The sequence below is a fragment of the Camellia sinensis genome, chromosome 11 (assembly GCF_055761805.1).
Source record: "Camellia sinensis isolate YWXY chromosome 11, ASM5576180v1, whole genome shotgun sequence".
Classification (NCBI taxonomy): Eukaryota; Viridiplantae; Streptophyta; class Magnoliopsida; order Ericales; family Theaceae; genus Camellia; species Camellia sinensis.
In genome coordinates, this window is record NC_138971.1 from 108325818 (window position 1) to 108344808 (window position 18991).

The window sequence follows — 18991 nt, forward strand, 5'->3', positions numbered from 1 at the left end:
CATTCATTCACTCACATCCACCCACCCAGCAATCATTCATTATTTACTCACCCACCCAACAACCATCCATTATTCATTCACCCACCCAACAACCACCCATTATTCATCTACCCACCCAACAACCACCCATTATTCAGCCACCCACCAAACAACCATCCATCATTCACCCACCCATAATTTTCTCTATAAATATAACATAAGATTTTCTACAATTTTTATATTCACCTACCTATCATTTTCATATCTTCAAAACTTTTTGTACCCACCAAGAAGATTTTCTATAAATTTCATATTCACCTACTCACCCATCCACCTACAATGAACAATTTGAGTAAAGCCATATTAAATGGAGATTTTGATGAATCTTCATCATCTGATGATGATATCATCATGATGCAACTATTCACAGCGCAACAACAAAGATTACAGATGTTAAGCCTAAACTAACAAACTAGACGTGTTGGTTCCACAAGTGGTCGTCGATATATTAATCGTGAGAGGGTCAAAGGCGACGAACAAATTTATAGAGATTATTTTGCAGATAATCCTGTTTATCCAGAAGAATACTTCCGAAGACGTTTTCGAATGAGGCGGTCATTGTTTGTTAGTATCTTACACGATATTCAACAAGTGAATGAGTACTTCATCCAAACCCGTGATGCCATTGGTGCTCCTAGATTATCCGGTGTACAGAAGATGACTGCAGCACTTCGGATCCTCCAATACGGCGTGCTTGCTGATGCTGTAGACAAGTACATTAGAATCGGCGAAAGTACTACAATTGCCACCTTAAATTTTTTTACCAGATCAATTGTTGCTACCTATGAAGCCGTTTACTTAAGATCTCCAAATGAAGTAGATGTCGCCAGATTATTGCAAGAGAGAGAGCAACGCGGGTTTCTTGGAATGTTAGGGAGTTTGGATTGTATGCACTGGTGTTGGGATAAATGTCCAAGTGCCCAAGCCGGTGCTTACACTGGACACTATCACAAACCAACAGTTGTACTCGAGGCAGTTGTCACCTATGACTTGTGGATTTGGCATGCTTTCTTTGGCATGCCTGGCTCTCTAAATGATATTACTGTTCTTGACAAGTCGCCTTTATTTTCTAAATTAACTAGAGGACGTGCCCCTGCTGCAAACTGCATCATCAACAATTACGAATACACCATAGGGTATTATCTTGCTGATGGTATCTATCCTCGTTGGGCAACGATTGTGAAAACAATATCTCAACCGCAAGGCGCAAAGAGATAACTATTTGCGATGATGCAGGAGGCATGTCGGAAAGATGTCGAAAGGGCATTTGGAGTGCTCCAAGCACGATTTAACATTGTCAGCATGCTAGCTAGTGGTTGGAGTGATGAGGACCTGTACTACATCATGATGACGTACATTATTTTGCACAACATGATCATTGAAAACGAGCGTGATATTCTAGAAAATAAACGCAATGCAGCACAACTTGAGACTGATACCAGTAATTTGGGCTGTCAAGTGTCACGCGATCCGAATGCGGATTATGCTCAATTTATTTTGAATCGGCAAAGGATTAGATCTGTTGAAGCCCATAATGTAATTCGTAATGATCTAATTAAACACTTGTGGTCCTGAGCTGGAGAGTTAGATTAAGTTTGCATTTTATCTTTTTAATGACAGTTAATGTCTTTTTATTCTAATAAAATGTTCTTCATTTAATGTCTTTTTATTTTACAATGTCTTTTAATGTCAGTTAATGCCTTTTCATAAAATGTCTTTTTTTACATTGTGAAGTACAAAATACTCAAAAATAAAATAAAACAACATGAAATTTCATTACAAAATAAAAATTACATTGCAAATAAAGACTAACAATTACATCAAAAAATAAAAGATATTGCAAATTTCAAAAATACATTATTCCGTAATTATTCATCAGAAGGTAGGAGGAAATAAAAATTTGGGCTGTTCACATTTGAGAACCACTTGGCGAAAATCTCATTTTTTCGCATTGTGTAATACGCTTTCATCTGAGGGTCCAAATGAGAAATGTTTGTAGTCATTATTTGGTGTTCTTCATTTTTCATCTCAAACTCATGCTTTTTTATCTCAAGTTCTTTCATCTCCTGCAGTGCCTGAATCCTTTTTTCTTCTCTTTCCTCTTTTTTCTTTTCTTTCTCAGTAAGGTGTTAGTTAAATGTGTCTAATTGTATGCTCATTTTTTGGACTTCAGTTTCAATGACTTGATTTCTCCGAAATAATTCTTTTGCAGATTTTCTACTCATCGGCCTTTTACCCTTTCCAGCAACACTGCCCTCATCAACAGTTGGATTGTTACCAACACATGGATTGTTGTCATCTTCAAGAGAAATGCAGTTTTCCATAGAGAAATCAGGGGCTGAATTAGGGGTAAACACTGTATGCATCCTTGACTTTACTGTATTTGTGGGAGCTACATCTTGCAACCTGATATTGTCTTGCAATATTGGCCAACAATGTTCAAAAGCGAAATGTTTGTTTTTGTGGGGATATATTTTCTGAGTACCAACACGTGGCAAGGTGACGCCGATGTGTCAGCCGAGGTGCCACGTGTCCTGGTCGTGACGCCGAGGTGATCTCGGCAAGGCCGAGGTTATCTCCGAAGATATCGGAATCTTAGATAAGTGGATAAGGGACAAGAGTCTTAAAATAAAGAGGGAACTCAACTTGGATATGGACAAGAGTCCTAGATTGGAAGAAGACTTCAGTTTGGGTAAAGATAAGACTCTTAGAGAGTTTATCCTAATCCCACTGGGAGTCCCAGATTAGCAGTAATCCTAAGTCCATTAGGGCCAGGCTCCTTTTGGGACTAGGATTGTATTGGCTATAAAAGAGAGGCACCCCCATGGGTCTAAGGTATGCTTTTGATACTCAAGCTTATGAGTTTAGTACTTGATTTATCTTTGAGAGATTTACTGACTTGATCGTCGGAGTGCCCCCAGGTGGTCGAAACCACCGCAGGATTCTTATATTTCTGTTGCAGGTCAGTCAGGTGCCATCTATTCTGCCAGTGCTCTCCAGCTGGTTACTAAGCGGGCAGTGTGGTCGGAAAATCACCCACACAATTTGGCGCCGTCTGTGGGAAAGAAAGAAGAATAGATGGCCAATGACGGATAGAAAGATCAGACTGGAGACAACGCTCCTGCTGGGAGTCGGAGACCTATCGATCTCGACGTTGAAGGGGACAACCGTAACACAGAAACTCGTGACCAGAGTCACGGAGTGAAAGAAGCCGACTAGGAAGGTGACGCACCAAAGACAACAGATCGAAGCAACGAAGAAGACCTCCAGGTATGGAAGGATAGATACCTGCGGAGGAACGAAGACCCTTCCAAAAGGGATGCAAAGACAGGGGGCATGAGCGCTTCCAAGGAGATAACATTCAAGTATAGAAGAACTCATCCTGAGTGAGCAGATCCCGGATTTCAGATCCTGGATCCCGAATCCGAGAAGACATGATCTCAGCCTAAACAAGTAGGCCCGAGAAGACGAGAGCTCAACCTAAGTGAGCAGACCCCGAATTTCAGATCCCGGATCCCAGAAGACATGATCTCGGCCTAGATGAGTAGGTCCGAGAAAAGAAGAGCTCAACCTGAGTGAGCAGATCCAAGATTCCAGAAGATAAGATCTCGGCACCTGACTCCGAGAAGAGAAGAGTACAATGAGCAGATCTCAGATCCCAGAAGATAAAAAGGAAACACACAAGATCAGACTAAAGTTGGTCAGAATTGAGAAGTATGTTAGGGCCGAGGAGGACATGTCGGGAACAAAGGCGTCGAAACAAGAAAAGAGAAACGGCTCGCCGATGCGAGGCCGAAAATCAAACTCAGGTTGGAGCCAAGTAAGATCAATAGAGAAACCAAGGCCGGCAACCTCGGCTTGAATTAAACCTCGGCGACAAGGTCGAAGCTACATGTATGATGAGAACCCAAGTGAATTTTAAGTTCACACTGGGGGGCAGAGAAAAGAAGAATGCGTTTACCACTTGTTGAAATTTGTAGCGATTTACAAGTTGGTTAAACCAATATGATGCTTAACAGAAGTTAAGCCGAGATAATGCTTAACCGAAGTTAAGCCGAGATGATGCTTAACCGAAGTTAAGCCCAGATGATGTTTAACCGAAGTTAAACCGAGACGATGCTTAACCGAAGTTAAGCCGAGATGATGCTTAACTGAAGTTAGGCCCAGATGATGTTTAACCGAAGTTAAACCGAGACGATGCTTAACCGAAGTTAAGCCCAGATGATGTTTAACCGAAGTTAAACCGAGACGATGCTTAACCGAAGTTAAGCCGAGATGATGCTTAACCGAAGTTAAGCCCAGATGATGTTTAACCGAAGTTAAACCGAGACGATGCTTAACCGAAGTTAAGCCGAGATGATGCTTAACTGAAGTTAAGCCCAGATGATGTTTAACCGAAGTGAAACCGAGACGATGCTTAACCGAAGTTAAGCCGAGATGATGCTTAACCGAAGTTAAGCCCAGATGATGTTTAACCGAAGTTAAACCGAGACGATGCTTAACCGAAGTTAAGCCGAGATGATGCTTAACTGAAGTTAAGCCCAGATGATGTTTAACCGAAGTGAAACCGAGACGATGCTTAACCGAAGTTAAGCCGAGATGGTTCCTTATCTTCACTTGTTGAAATTTGTAGCAATTTACAAGTCGAAGTTAAGCCGAGATTATTCCTTAATTCACTTGTTGAAATTTGTAGCAATTTACAAGTTGGAATTAAGCTGATTCCTTAATTCACTTGTTGAAATTTGTAGCAATTTACAAGTTGGAATTAAGCTGATTCCTTAATTCACTTGTTGAAATTTGTAGCAATTTACAAGTTGGAATTAAGCTGATTCCTTAATTCACTTGTTGAAATTTGTAGCAATTTACAAGTCGGAATTAAGCTGATTCCTTATCTTCACTTGTTGAAATTTGTAGCAATTTACAAGTTGGAGTTAAGCTGATTCCTTATCTTCACTTGTTGAAATTTGTAGCAATTTACAAGTTGAAGTTAAGCCGAGATTACTGTTTCTCTTCACTTGTTGAAATTTGTAGCAATTTACAAGTCGAAATGAAGCTGAGGTTATAGTTTGCACACTTGTAGCAATCTACAGGTTGGTCCAACCAAAGAAGATGCTTAACACTTGTTGAAATTTGTAGCAATTTACAAGATAATGTTAAGCCGACATGTAATCATCTGTTGAAATTTGCAGCAATTTACAGGTTGAGGAAAGAGCTAAGTATATCTACACACTTGTTGAGATTCGTAGCAATTTACAAATAGATTATTGTTTAACACTTGTTATGATAATCCTTGTTGATCCCTGTTACAGTAGATTCTTGTTGAAATTTGTAGCAATTTACAAGTAGGCTAGACTGAGATCACCGTTTAAACACTTGTTGAAACTTGAGAGAAAGTTTTCAAAGTTAACATTGAGTAGTATATGTTTCGCACTTGTTAGAATTTATGAAAAGTTTGCAGGTCAGTATCTTACCGAAGTAAAAGTTTTTATACCCGAGGTATGTAACCTCGAGAAGGTTGCATAAAGGAGGCAAAGTATGAAAGACATGCAAAATATTCTAAGTATAGAATCATGCAAGAGCAGTTAGAAGAAGATCAAGACAGAATTCATCGTGATTGACACGCCTTCACCTTACAACATCATCTCGGGAAGGCTATGGTTGCATGCAATGGGGGTAGTTCCCTCAACGTTGCATCAACTATTGCGGTTCCCCACAGAACATGGGATTGAAGAAGTCAGAAGAGACCAACTGCAGACAAAGAATTGCTCCATGGCAGCAATGAAAACTACCTGCAAACATTCAGGAACCAGGGAAGGCAGAGATTGAAGACGAGGACATGGAGGTCCTAGATGATGTCGGCAAGGAGCCAGCCAAAAAAAGTGAAGAGACACTGAAGAAAATCCTCGTCCAGGAGGGCGACGAAGAGCGCTCCATTCAAAGAAGGAAAATTGAATTTCAAGAACAATGAGGCACATCGGCCATATACAGAGCTTACATTATCTAAAGAACAAAAAGGTACAAGAGTACAAGTGACAAAAAGAAGGAAAAACTTCAAAAACTGAGATGATGCTTAACCGAAGTTAAGCCGAGATGATGTTTAACCGAAGTTAAACTGAGGTGATGTTTAACTGAAGTTAAATTGAGATGATACTTAACCGAAGTTAAACCGAAATGATGTTTTACACTTGTTGAAATTTTGAGAGAATTTACAAGAGTGCACAAAGTTAAATGTTGGAAAAAGATTTGCCGGAGTCAAACGTCGTTTTGATTAGAACCACTAAATGCACGCCAGAAGTGGTGACCAGAATTGTGAAAGGAATAAATGCTTCAAGAAACAGCGATGATAATTTGCAAAAGCCAAGAGAAAGAGGGTCTAAAGGGGGTGAATTAAATACCAGAAGTTTTAATACATCGGCGAAAGAAGAACACATCAGGTCTGTGACTACGGCACGAAGCCAACTTCCCTAATGTGATCCTAAGTACAACTTACGTTCACATTAGGGGGCAGGGAGAAGGTGTAGGGGGAAGGAATGATAATTAAGGAGCAAGGAATGTTAACACTTGTTGAAATTTTTGAGCAAATTACAAGATGAGTTAACCGAAGATTATGAAATCTACCACTTGTTGAAATTTGTAGCAATTTACAAGTTTGGTATAGCCGAGATAAACACTGAAAGACGTTTCTGAGATATGATCAACCGAGATGACCAACTAGCTTGTTAAGAGCTGAGAAGGTTGGCAAGTACAAAAATGAAGACCTTAAAGAATTAGGGACTGAAAGCAAGAACGTCGGACTAATCTGTTTCGACGGACGACAATGGTTCAAGCCTCGGCAGTCAGTTGGAGGAGCTTCTCTACCGCTACTTCGGCATCAATTTCAAGAAGGAAACAAACTACTCGGCATCAGCGGTAGGTTGTATCTCACCCCCAGAAGACAGTTGGAAAGAACTTCTCAGCAGCCTTCTCAGCTACAAACTCAGCATCAACCTCCTGAAGAGTTTGATCAAAACTCTTCTTGGCGATTGGCACCTCGGAGTTTGAAGGCAAAGATTGAAAGCAAGAATCTGGAAAAAGACACATAAAACAGAAACATGAATGTAATTCGTAATCAAGAATGATGATGAAGCTATCAAGAAATCAAGGCAAAAAGATTGCACAAGTGTGTCAAGCCAAGAACAGTGGTAGAAATCAACGGATGTGTGAATAGTGTGTATTCAAGAAGATGATTTGGAAATAACGGTTAAAACAAGCAATGGTGATTAACAATGAAGCAGAGCTTCTTGGAAAGCAACAAGAAATAAAAACAGGAGGAACAGTGGCTTACCAGAAAGAATCCGAAATGAGAATTGCCGAAGTCTGACGACAATGACAGAATGACGTAAAGCTTCACCGGAGGAGAGAAACGAAGACAGTTGCAGAAGCTTGAAAGCTTGGAACAAATGGCGGATTCAAGCAAAAGAGCTAGAAAGCGAAGAAGCCAGAGGATTAAATGAAAAAAGAGAAAAACAAAAGTCAAGAAGATGACAAAGTTCAAAGAATAAAGCCAAGTACACAGGTACTAAGTAAGTATGTGAAGAACAAGAAAGTAATGAACCAGACATGATGCTAGCAACAGAAAGCGGATATGACAAGAACAGTTCCAGGCATTTTAGCAATAAATCAAAAACTTGAAGACAGACGAAAATAGAAGACAACAGAGGGCAAATAAACAGATTCAAAGTAAATCAGAAGAGTTATGAAAGATTGAGCTTAATAAAAAAGTAAGAGTTTTTGAACCTACAAAAGTGAAATGAACGCCGATATGAAAATCGTCGGAGTCAAATAGGTGACTGGAAATCGGGAACTCACCAGAGAGTGTAAGTGGAGCAGTTGCAAAAACTCTTGGAGTTTACGAATTAATGGAACCAGAATCTCGGCTAGGAGGTACGATTTCAAGCAGCTTGGAAAGCATGAAACTTGACTCTTGACACCAGTGGACAGTAAAGTCCAGGGAACTTTGAGGTCGGCGAGTTTGATCTCGGACAGAGAGGCACAGGTGAACGAACAGTGTAGGTTCCATCACCTCAGAATGCCGAGGTAATAGAACCTAGGAGGCAGTTGTGGGGATATATTTTCTGAGTACCAACACGTGGCAAGGTGACGCCGACGTGTCAGCCGAGGTGCCACGTGTCCTGGTCGTGACGCCGAGGTGATCTCGGCAAGGACGAGGTTATCTCCGAAGATATCGGAATCCGAGATAAGTGGATAAGGGACAAGAGTCCTAAAATAAAGAGGGAACTCAACTTGGATATGGACAAGAGTCCTAGATTGGAAGAAGACTTCAGTTTGGGTAAAGATAAGACTCTTAGAGAGTTTATCCTAATCCCACTGGGAGTCCCAGATTAGCAGTAATCCTAAGTCCATTAGGGCCAGGCTCCTTTTGGGACTAGGATTGTATTGGCTATAAAAGAGAGGCACCCCCATGGGTCTAAGGTATGCTTTTGATACTCAAGCTTGTGAGTTTAGTACTTGATTTATCTTTGAGAGATTTACTGACTTGATCGTCGGAGTGCCCCCGGGTGGTCGAAACCACCGCAGGATTCTTATATTTCTGTTGCAGGTCAGTCAGGTGCCATCTATTCTGCCAGTGCTCTCCAGCTGGTTACTAAGCGGGCAGTGTGGTCGGAAAATCACCCACACAGTTTTCATCTTGATGGTATAACAGTTTTGCTTGAAGCATCTGTTTCAAAAAAATTGAAACATTATTTAATTACTTTATTTTTATACGATACGAAAATAAAAAACCAAACATAATAATTGAAAATAAAAACTTACTATATCAACTTGAGAAATCCCACTTGGGTGAAGATTTTCGACTTGAGCTAAATATCCCCGAAATTTGTTAAAACATTTCATGATTATATCCCATCGAGATTGAATAGACACTTGTGTTCTTGACTGATCATTCTGAAGCAGGCAAAAAATTTCGTAAATTCTCTCCCAAAAGTAAGCATACGATTGCGAATTGCCAACAATTGGGTCTTCTGAAATGTGACACCAAGATTTACAAATTGTCATATCTTCTTCAATGGTGAATGATTTTCCTCTCTTTGTTTTTGATGAACCTTCCATAGTGATTGGATGAAAAAACTAAAAAGAAAATATTTTAAGAGGTTTGTTGTGAAATCAGATTCAAAGAAGAGATGAGAAAAGAAAAACTAAATGTAACTATTGTGTGAAATAAAAGTGGCATGGAAGGTTTCAATTTATAGAAATTAAATATATTACTGTTTGGCAAATAGCCGTTTAAAGAGCCGTTGTAAAAAATAATTTCATTTTTTTTTTTTTGGTTGAACAAACCAAACAGAGCCGAACGGCTCTTTATTTACACTGATGAGGCATCACTATTTTGCCATACATCTATCTAGAATTTCTCACTCTCTTCTCACTCTCATCTCCTCCGCGGCTCTTCATCTCCCTCTCATTCCCACTCTGTCCTCTCCTCTATGGCCGAAATCAAACAGAGCACAAACCAAACAGAGCACAAGATCGGAACCCGATCTCCCCTTCTCTTCCAAGATCGGAACCCCTTCCTCCATGATGTCCTCTAAGATCGGAACCACTTCTCCTCCATGATCGGACCCGATCTCTCCCTTCTCCTCCAAGATCGGAACCCCCTCTCTCTGGTTTGACTTTGTCTCCCTCCGATCTGTGTACTCTCCGTCTCTGGTACGATCTTCATCTATATACATATATGTTTTGATCTGTCTGCATATATATATATATATACGGTCTGCTATGGCTTCATGGGTTTGATTATATATATATATATATGTTTTAGGTTTGATTTTGATCACATATATATACGATCTGTCTTCATGGGTTTGATCATAAATATATATATATATATATATACGATTTGTCTTCATGGGTTTGATCATATATATATATTCTATCTGTCTTCATGTGTTTTGTCAATTTCATTTTGAAATTTGCTTGATTGTGAAAATTGGGTTTGATTTTGGTAAATAGCTTCCCTACTGGATTAGTTCTGTTGTTTTCTTAACCGAATTTGGTGCCAAATTCCTGTTTATTTTTGCTGATCTGGCAAGGTTGGCATCTGCTATTTCACTTGCCAAATTTGAGAACACATATGGCATCTGCCATCTTTGGCAAGTGAAATAGCAGACCGTTGGAGACTCATTTTTGCCATTCTTGTCATTTTTTAGCTTTGGCAACTGATATAGCAGCTCCATTGGAGATGCTCTAATGTCTCAAAATGAAAAAATAAAATAAAATGATAAAGTAAATTGTTTCTATTAGGGGCTGGCTTCCCTTCAATCGATAATCTGAACTGTTGAATATGTAAAACTCGTTGAGTATTATATACTTGTAAACAATCACGTTGCTCAGATATCGATAGCTATATGATCAAATCAGTTTTGTATTAAAAAAAATGGACGATGAAAAAATAAACGGTTAACAGAAATCTGATCCGATAAGATAGCTATCGATATCCAATTAATGTGATTTTTTATAGGTATATAGTACTTGACGAATTCTACACATTGAACGGTTTAGATTATTGAAACAAAACCCGTGGTGAGCTCCCATGGATCCAACAATATCTTCCAGTCTGATACAAACTAGAGAGAAACCCAACCCTTTATATTATTGGATTAAAATGAAAAATATAAATAAAAAACAAGTTTATTGAGTTTGGGTATTGCGAAACACCCCTTCACGCTCTGGGTTGGAGTTTTAGTTTAGGATAAGCTTCTTTTCATACCTTATTACTTCATATTTATATATATATATATATATATATATATATATATATATATATATATATATATATATATATATATATATATATATATATTTTATGAATTTTAGTTTAGATCTGATTCGAATTGTCTATTTCATAAGTCCCGTAATAGAAGTTATTCATGTAAAAAAAAAAGTTTTATTGGACACTTACAAACACAGGAACAATCGTATTTTTATTTTATAAAATAAATCATAAATATAATTAAATTTAAATCATACATTTCATAAAACAAAATGCACCATAATGAAGGTAATTTTTTACATGGATTACTTTCATTATGGTGCCTACGAAATAAATAATTCAAATCATCAATATAGATTTGAATTAAAACCCATAAAAGGAATATAAAAAAATACAAAGAGACGAGTTATGAAACTTATCCCTTTTACGTGAACTTTGACATTGCTTAAAAAACAATTTAAAAAAATAGTGTTTACTTTTAAATTTTAAAAAAAGATACTATTACCATCATATCATATTATTTATATACTCCCTCCTTTGTTTCAAAATATTAGTCTTTTATTTTATTTTTTATTATCTTAAAATATTAGTCCTTTTTAAAAAATAAGGACTAAAATAATATGAATTTCTTATTTTGTCCTTCTTTTAAATTTATTAACAACACAAAAAGTACAACTATGGTAATTGATATTTTCAAAAAATGTACTATCATAAGGTAATTTTGAAAAATTAATTTTTTTAAAGTGTAATAATTGTATTACAAAAAAAAAATTAAATTTCTCAAAAAGAACTATTATTTTGGGATAAAAAGAGTATATATTATTAAAAACATTGTTTACCTTCGTTTTTTGTCTTTCTATGTGGCGCATTTCTCTTATTTTCCTTTTTCTTTTTCAAAAATAAAATTTTCTGTTTTTTTTTTTTTAAAAAAAACAAATGTCACAACAATAAATCCTTATATCTAATTATGTCTAAAATTTAATATTTAAAATATTTCTATTTAATCTGTAAGTACTTATTATATTTTACAAGGGAGATTAACCAATAAATCTCATATTTTAGACTTGTAATTCATATAATCCCATATTTTTTCTTATAATCCATTTAGTCCTTTTGGATGTCTAATGACTCATTTGCCTGCTACATTGGATTGTCACATTTGGAAAAGATACACTAAAAAGTTTTTTAGTGTTACATTATACCCTCCACGTTAAAGTGTCACATTTGTAAAAAGTACATTAAAGAGTTTTTAATTTTTTTAGAGTGTCACATGATACTCACCACATTGGAGTGTAACATGTCACGTTTGGAAAAAGTACACTAAGAAATTTTTAATTTTTTTATAGTATCACATCATACCCACTACGTTGTCATGTTTGGAAAAAGTATACTAAGGAGTTTTTAATTTTTTTTAGAATGTCACATCATACCCGCCACGTTATCACATTTGAAAAAAGTATACTAAGGAGTTTTTTTTTTTTTTTTGAAGTATTATATCATACCCGCTACGTTGTCACATTTAGAAAAAGTATACTAAGGAGTTTTTAATTTTTTTTAAAGTGTCACATTATACCCGTCACGTTGTCACATTTAAGAAAAGTATACTAAGAAGTTTTTTAGAGTGACATAATAGTCGCTACGTTGGAATGTCACATGTCACGTTTGGGAAAAATACACTAAGAAATTTTAATTTTTTTTAGAATGTTAAATCATAACCGCCATGATGTCACGTTTGGGAAAAGTACACTAAGGAGTTTTTAATTTTTTTTAAAATGTCACATCATACTCGCCACGTTGTCACGTTTGAGAAAAATATACTAATTTTTTTTTTTGAAGTGTTACATCATACCCATCACATTGTCACATTTGGAAAAAATACACTAAGAACTTTGTTTTATTTTTTTTAAGTGTTACATCATACGCACCATGTTGTCACATTTGAGAAAAGTATACTACTCCCTCCGTCCCATAATATTAGTCCCTTATTCCATTTTTCATTGTCCCAAAATATTAGTCCCTCTTTAAAAATCAAGTACAAAAATAATATAAATTTCCCATTTTGTCCTTCTTTTAAATTCATAAATAATATAAAAAGTACAATTATGACATTGATATTCCCAAAAAAGTGTACTATCAAAGGGTAATTTTGGAAAATCAAATTTTTAAAAGTACAATAATTGTACTACCAAAAAAAGTTGGATTCCCCAAAAGGGACCATTATTTTGGGACGGAGGGAGTAAGAAGTTTTTATTTTTTTGGAGTAAAAGTTTTAGAGTGTCGCATCATACCTATCACGTTGTTACATTTAAGAAAAGTACACTAAGAAATTTTTATTTTTTTTGGAGTGTCACATCATTAGAGTGTCACATTAATGCATGTCACATTGGAGTATCACATCACACATGTCACATTAATAAAAGGGTATAGTTATCCACCAAAAACACTATCAAAATCAAAAATAGGATGACAAGGAAAGAAACTCTCCACTAATAGGACTTAACAGATCAATAGAAAAAACTTGAAACTAATTGAAGTGTCAATTTTCTTCTATTTTTCTCACTTTATTCAAATATTCAATTTTCTTACAATTAAATATTAAATATATTTATTACTTTTACATCTACCTTATTTATATTTTAATATTAATTTTATTGAGTTTTTTATATAATATGAAATTTTTTATTACTAAAGATTTATATTTAATTTAACTTTATATATATAATTATATGTCATATGTATGAATACTTTAAAAGGCACTCTGCACATAAATTTAAATGGGTAAATTACAAAAAAAAAATTCCAAAGTTTAGCGTGTTTTGCAAATTAAACCTCAGGTTTTTAATTTTGACAATAAAAACCCTGTAATTTAGTTCGTGTCACAATGTAAGCCCCCCGTCCATCTCCGTTTCATAAGGTAACTGAGAAAGTCATTTTTGGTGCCTAAACCAACCCAAAACGACGTCTTAGATAAAAGCCTCCAAATCCTTAATTTCACCAATTATGGCTACAATTTGCTCAAATTTCTTCGATTTCGTCGATTTAGGACAAAGGGGTTGTTGTGATTTGGAAGAAAATCTGGACCAAGGTTTGAAGTACTACTGGTTACTGTTATTTGAAGTGTTGGTAAGTGATTTATACGATTTCTTTTGTTTCTTTCTTCTTGTAATTTGTATATGAAGTTCTGTTTTTTTCTTTTTATGATTCTGTGAATAAAGCAATGGCAAACTCTGTGTTTGTATATTACTTTATTGCATGGGTATCCGTGTGTTGGTTACTTTAATGTCTTGGATGCTTTATGAAATTTTTTATCTCCATTGATGGACCACTTCATTGATTGAGTGATGGACCACTGATTTATCAAATTTTTTTTATCTCCATTGTTGGTCCTATGCCTTCTGTTCAATCCACTGATTTTTTATGCATTTTTTTTTGTTTGTGATATATTTGTTTATTTGTGAATGCAGCAATGGATAATATAAATATGAAATTGGTTTTACATCATAGTGGGTACTTTATGGATAGTGAAGGTAGGCCTAGGAGTTACTTTGGAGGTAAGGTACATGTGTTTGATACTATTGATGTTGATACATTTTCTGTGCTTGAGCTAATATATATGGTGAAGAAGTTGGGGATATGTGATTACAAACCGTTTTTTTATAGGATTCCCACAGAAGATCTGGTTAGAGGGTTAAGAAGATTAGGTACTGACCAAGATGTTTTAGAAATGTTTCAATATCTAAGCTCTACAAACACATTAGAATTATTTGTTGAGCATCATGTGCCACACGATGTAGACACCCCTCACCCTGTTTCGTTCCTTACTGATGTCCCTGTAAATGATGATGAAAATGTTCAACATCCTCAGTATCGTGACTATGAAGGTGAAGCAAACAATAAAGATGAGGAAAATAATGACTCATCAGATAGTGATTTCTTTGCGAGTACTAAGGATGAGGATAACCCAACTGAGGATGATATCATGTTTGATGGCAATGTAGAGAAAGAACCAAATAGAGAAGGAAGCAATGCATTTGAGGAATGTGTTATGAATGATAGGGATTCATCTGATGAGGAATTATTAACCCCTGAAGGATCTGATGAGGAGGGTAATGGGAAGCCAAAGTATCCTGAATTTAGGCCTGAGGTTGATATAGTTAAGTTTGAATTTAAAATCGGAATGTTGTTTAATAATGCCATTGAATTTAAAGATGTTGTGAGAGAATATGCAGTGAAAGGGGGCTATGATGTCAAATTCACAAAAAGTGAGACATGGAAGGTTCAAGTCAACTGTAGTGATGGGTGTGAGTGGAGGCTTTATGCCTCTAAGATGAATGAAGAAAACACATTAAAATTAAGACATACAAACCTACATACACTTGTAACAGAAGTTACAAGAACAGATAAGTAACTAGTACATTTTTGGCATATAAGTATGTGAACAAATTCAGGGCCACCCCTACTTGGAAAATAAATGAATTTAAGGACACTGTGAAAGATGACTGTGTTGTAGAAGTATCCAAAATGAAATGTTACAAAGCTAGAAAACAAGTATCATTGCAACTTGATGGAACAAATGCTGAACAATATACGAAACTATGGGATTATGCTGCTGAGTTAATAAGGACCAATCTAGGTTCAAGAGTTGACATCAATGTATAGAGGCCCCAACTTCATATTTAGCCTAGGTTCCAGAGAATGTTTGTATGCCTTGACTCCATCAGAAGAGGGTTTTTAGCTGGTGTGAGGCCATAGATTGGCTTAGATGCTTATCATTTGAAAGGGCCTTGTCAAGGACAATTGTTTGCTACTGTGGGATGGGATGGAAACAACATGATGTATCCAGTTGCTTATACAGCAGCTAAGAGTGAGAATAACGAAAGTTGGACTTGGTTTGTAGAGAATTTGTTTGAATGTATTGGCACAAGTGTTAGTCATGGTTTTGACATTTATGTTTTGCAGGGATTGGTTCCAAGTCTTGTAGAATTGTACCTTGAAGGCCATTATAGGTTTTGTTTCAGACATCTTTATGCAAATTTTAAAAAGGAGTTTAGAGGGAATGAGCTAAAGAGTTGTGAATAGAAAGTTGCAAAGGCATATACAAGGGCCGATTGTGAGAAGCATATGACTAAGTTGCATAGTGTAGACAGTAGAGCATATGATTGGATGATGAGACTTAATCCAGCTCAGTGGTGTAGGTATGCATTTAATCCCAAAACAAAGTGTAATTGATTGTTGAACAATATTTCAGAGTCTTTTAACAATTGGGTCTTGCCAGCTAGAGATAGATCCATCATCACCATGTTAGAGTGGATTAGGAGGGCTTTGATGGTGAGGCTACATGAATGTAGGGACAAAATGTTGAAGTACCAAGGGCCAATATGTGCAAATATACAAACTAAGGTTGAGCGGTCAAAGGTAAAATCTAGAGTATGGATACCTACTTGTTCAAAAGGTGCTCTATTTGAAGTTAGATATGGAGTACATGGTTATGTTGTCAACTTAGATAATAGGACATGCACTTATTTCAAGTGGGATCTAACTAGAATCCCTTGTCCTCATACTGTGGCTGCTATTTTCTTTCAAAAAGAGAGAGTTGAGGATTATGTGCATGTGGCTTTCAAAAAAAAAGACCTACTTGAGAACGTATGAGACACTGATAAATCCACTTAATGGCCAAGATCAGTGGCCTAAGACAGGTTCTGAGCCTTTACTTTCTCCTAAGTTGAAAACGCTAACTGGTAAGCCTCAAAAGCAGAGAATTAGAGGCCCAAATGAGCCTCAAAACCAATTCAAGTTGTAGAGGAAGTGTACCAGCCTGAAATGCTCCAAGTGTGGTGTAAATGGTCATAATCAAAGAACATGCAAGGGGCTTGTCAAGGGTAAAAAGGATGGAGCTGTAAGTTCATCAAAGAATGTAAGTAATGTATTGGTATGCTCTACTTGTAATTGATCTCCATATATGCTCAAACTGTGGTTTAACAATTTTTTTGTTAACAGGTGAGGAGTCGACAAACTTTCATGGGATTCAGATCAGATGCAATATCTGGGGAAGCATCAACCGGTAGCCACAGCAGCAGCCACCACAGAGGGCATCAACAAGGAGGATATCAACACCAGCAGCAACCATGAGAAGGAATAAAGTTGAACAGGTGTTAAATAGTCAGGCTAGTGTTAATAGAGACACAGTGAACTGAATGTTATAATTATGAATTGGTTTTTTTTTTTTTTTTTTTTTGTAATGACCATGTGACCTGAAGACAAATTATGGATGGTGAATTGCTTATTTTTGTAATGGTGAAAGATGTATATTGGTTTAGAGCAATATATGGATGGTTATTATATATGTTTATTATACATGATGTACCCAATTGGATGGTTATTATACATGCTTAGAATGTGTTGTATATTAGTTTGGAGCAGGTTGAACAATGGCTACTAATCTGTTTTTGACATGCTTGGTTTTTTACACACTTGGAACAAGTTGAACAAGTGGAATAGGTTGACCAATTGAATGGTTATTATACATGCTTGGATTGTGCTGTATATTGGTTTGAAACAGGTTGAACAATGGCTTGTAATCTGTTTTTTTACAAGCTTGTAATCTGTTTTTTACAAGCTTGTAATCTGTTTTCCCTTCACTTGGACATTTTGTCAAGCACATTCGGAGCATTGGCTTTGCAAATGCATCAAATTCATTACAAAATGAATACAACCAAACAAACATTACCACAATCCGAACACACATTAAAAACAAAACAACGATTTATCATTGCATTCAAAATTATACATTAAGTTCACATTAGCAAATGCATAGTTGCATTACATTTCATTTCCTAATCTGTTGTTGCATTACATTTCCTAAACCATAAATGCTAACTAACTAACTAACTAACTAACCTACATTCCCTAATTGCTCATTGTTAACATTTCAATTACAATCACTGCAACAATTAATCCACCTACAATCCACTTCTGTCTACGGCGATAAGTTTGAACATCCTCCTTCAATCTTGCAATCTCAGTTATCATTTCCTCTAAGCTTGCAATCTTGTCCACCAACTTCGGCAACACTTGTCTACCACGATGACAAGTGGGTGGATCATACCAATAGAAAAAGCCACAAGCCCTGTTTTTTCCCAAAAAAAAAAAATCAAGTAAATAAATTACAAAATACTAATCAAAGCCAGGTTTTAGGGAACAATAATATACACAAATTTCATATTACTCAGGGGACTGGGAAACTTACTCCATAATTTGGACAACCAAGGAACCTCCTAGCTAGGTTCGCATGGGTTCATGAATTTCGAATTTTTGCTCTCATTCCACAACTACAACGAATCGCTTCACCCCAATTGTTTCCACCTCAGCTATTTCCTTCACTCATATTTCGTAATGGCTGAAAATGGAGCTTCGTTCAGCAGTGGATTCGTCGTTCGTATTTCCCTAAATTGACAAAATTGAAGAAATTGGGGCAAACTGTAGCCCTAATTGGTGAAATTAAGGATTTGGGGGCTTTTATATGGGTCTAATAAGGAACGACGTCATTTTGGGTTGGTTTAGGCGCCAGAAATGATTTTCTTCATAACGTCATGAAACGGAGATTGACAGGGGCGCTTATATTGTGACACGAAATGAATTACAAGGTTTAATTGTCAAAATTAAAAACCTGGGGTTGAATTTGCAAAACACGCTAAACCTTGGGTTTTTTTTTGTAATGTGACCAATTTAAATTTATAATATTTTATTTGTCCAAAAGTCTACACACTTAAATGCTGTGTGTCCACAAGAACATGCCTGTACAAAATTCATGCGTTTCTCCTCCATCTTTCTCTCTATCTATTTAATTTCACTTTTCTCTTTCATCCTTGTTTTACACACTCTCAAACTCATTTTCTCTCTCTATTTTCTCTCTAGCCAGTTCTTTCCAGAAACGAAATTGTTCCGCCGCAGCACCTCCATGAGCTTGTCGACGACTTTGTAGAGCATGAACTTCAACTACACCACCGCAGCACCAACTTCAACTCTTCCTTCGTCAGCCACTTCAACCTCGCCGCTCCTACCCCTATCGTCATCATATCGGTCTCCGATCTCAGATCATTCGCTCTCTCTCTCTCTCTCTCTCTCTCTCTCTCTCTCTCTCCAATCTCAGATATGCGACGCCCACGGTAAATTTGACTAATT

General features: G+C 36.4%; 1 protein-coding gene across 1 annotated transcript; it reads left to right on the forward strand.

Moving 5' to 3' along the window:
- Positions 1–585: 585 nt before the first annotated feature.
- Positions 586–1257, forward strand: LOC114304951 (uncharacterized). Its single transcript, XM_028250099.1, has one exon. It carries the CDS (start codon positions 586–588, stop codon positions 1255–1257), a length of 672 nt encoding a protein of 223 aa, XP_028105900.1.
- The last annotated feature ends 17734 nt before the right edge of the window (positions 1258–18991 follow it).

What these genes read in the sequence shown, in the direction of transcription:
- LOC114304951 (XM_028250099.1), top strand. Translation starts at nt 586, where the DNA reads ATGAGGCGGTCATTGTTTGTTAGTATCTTACACGATATTCAACAAGTG.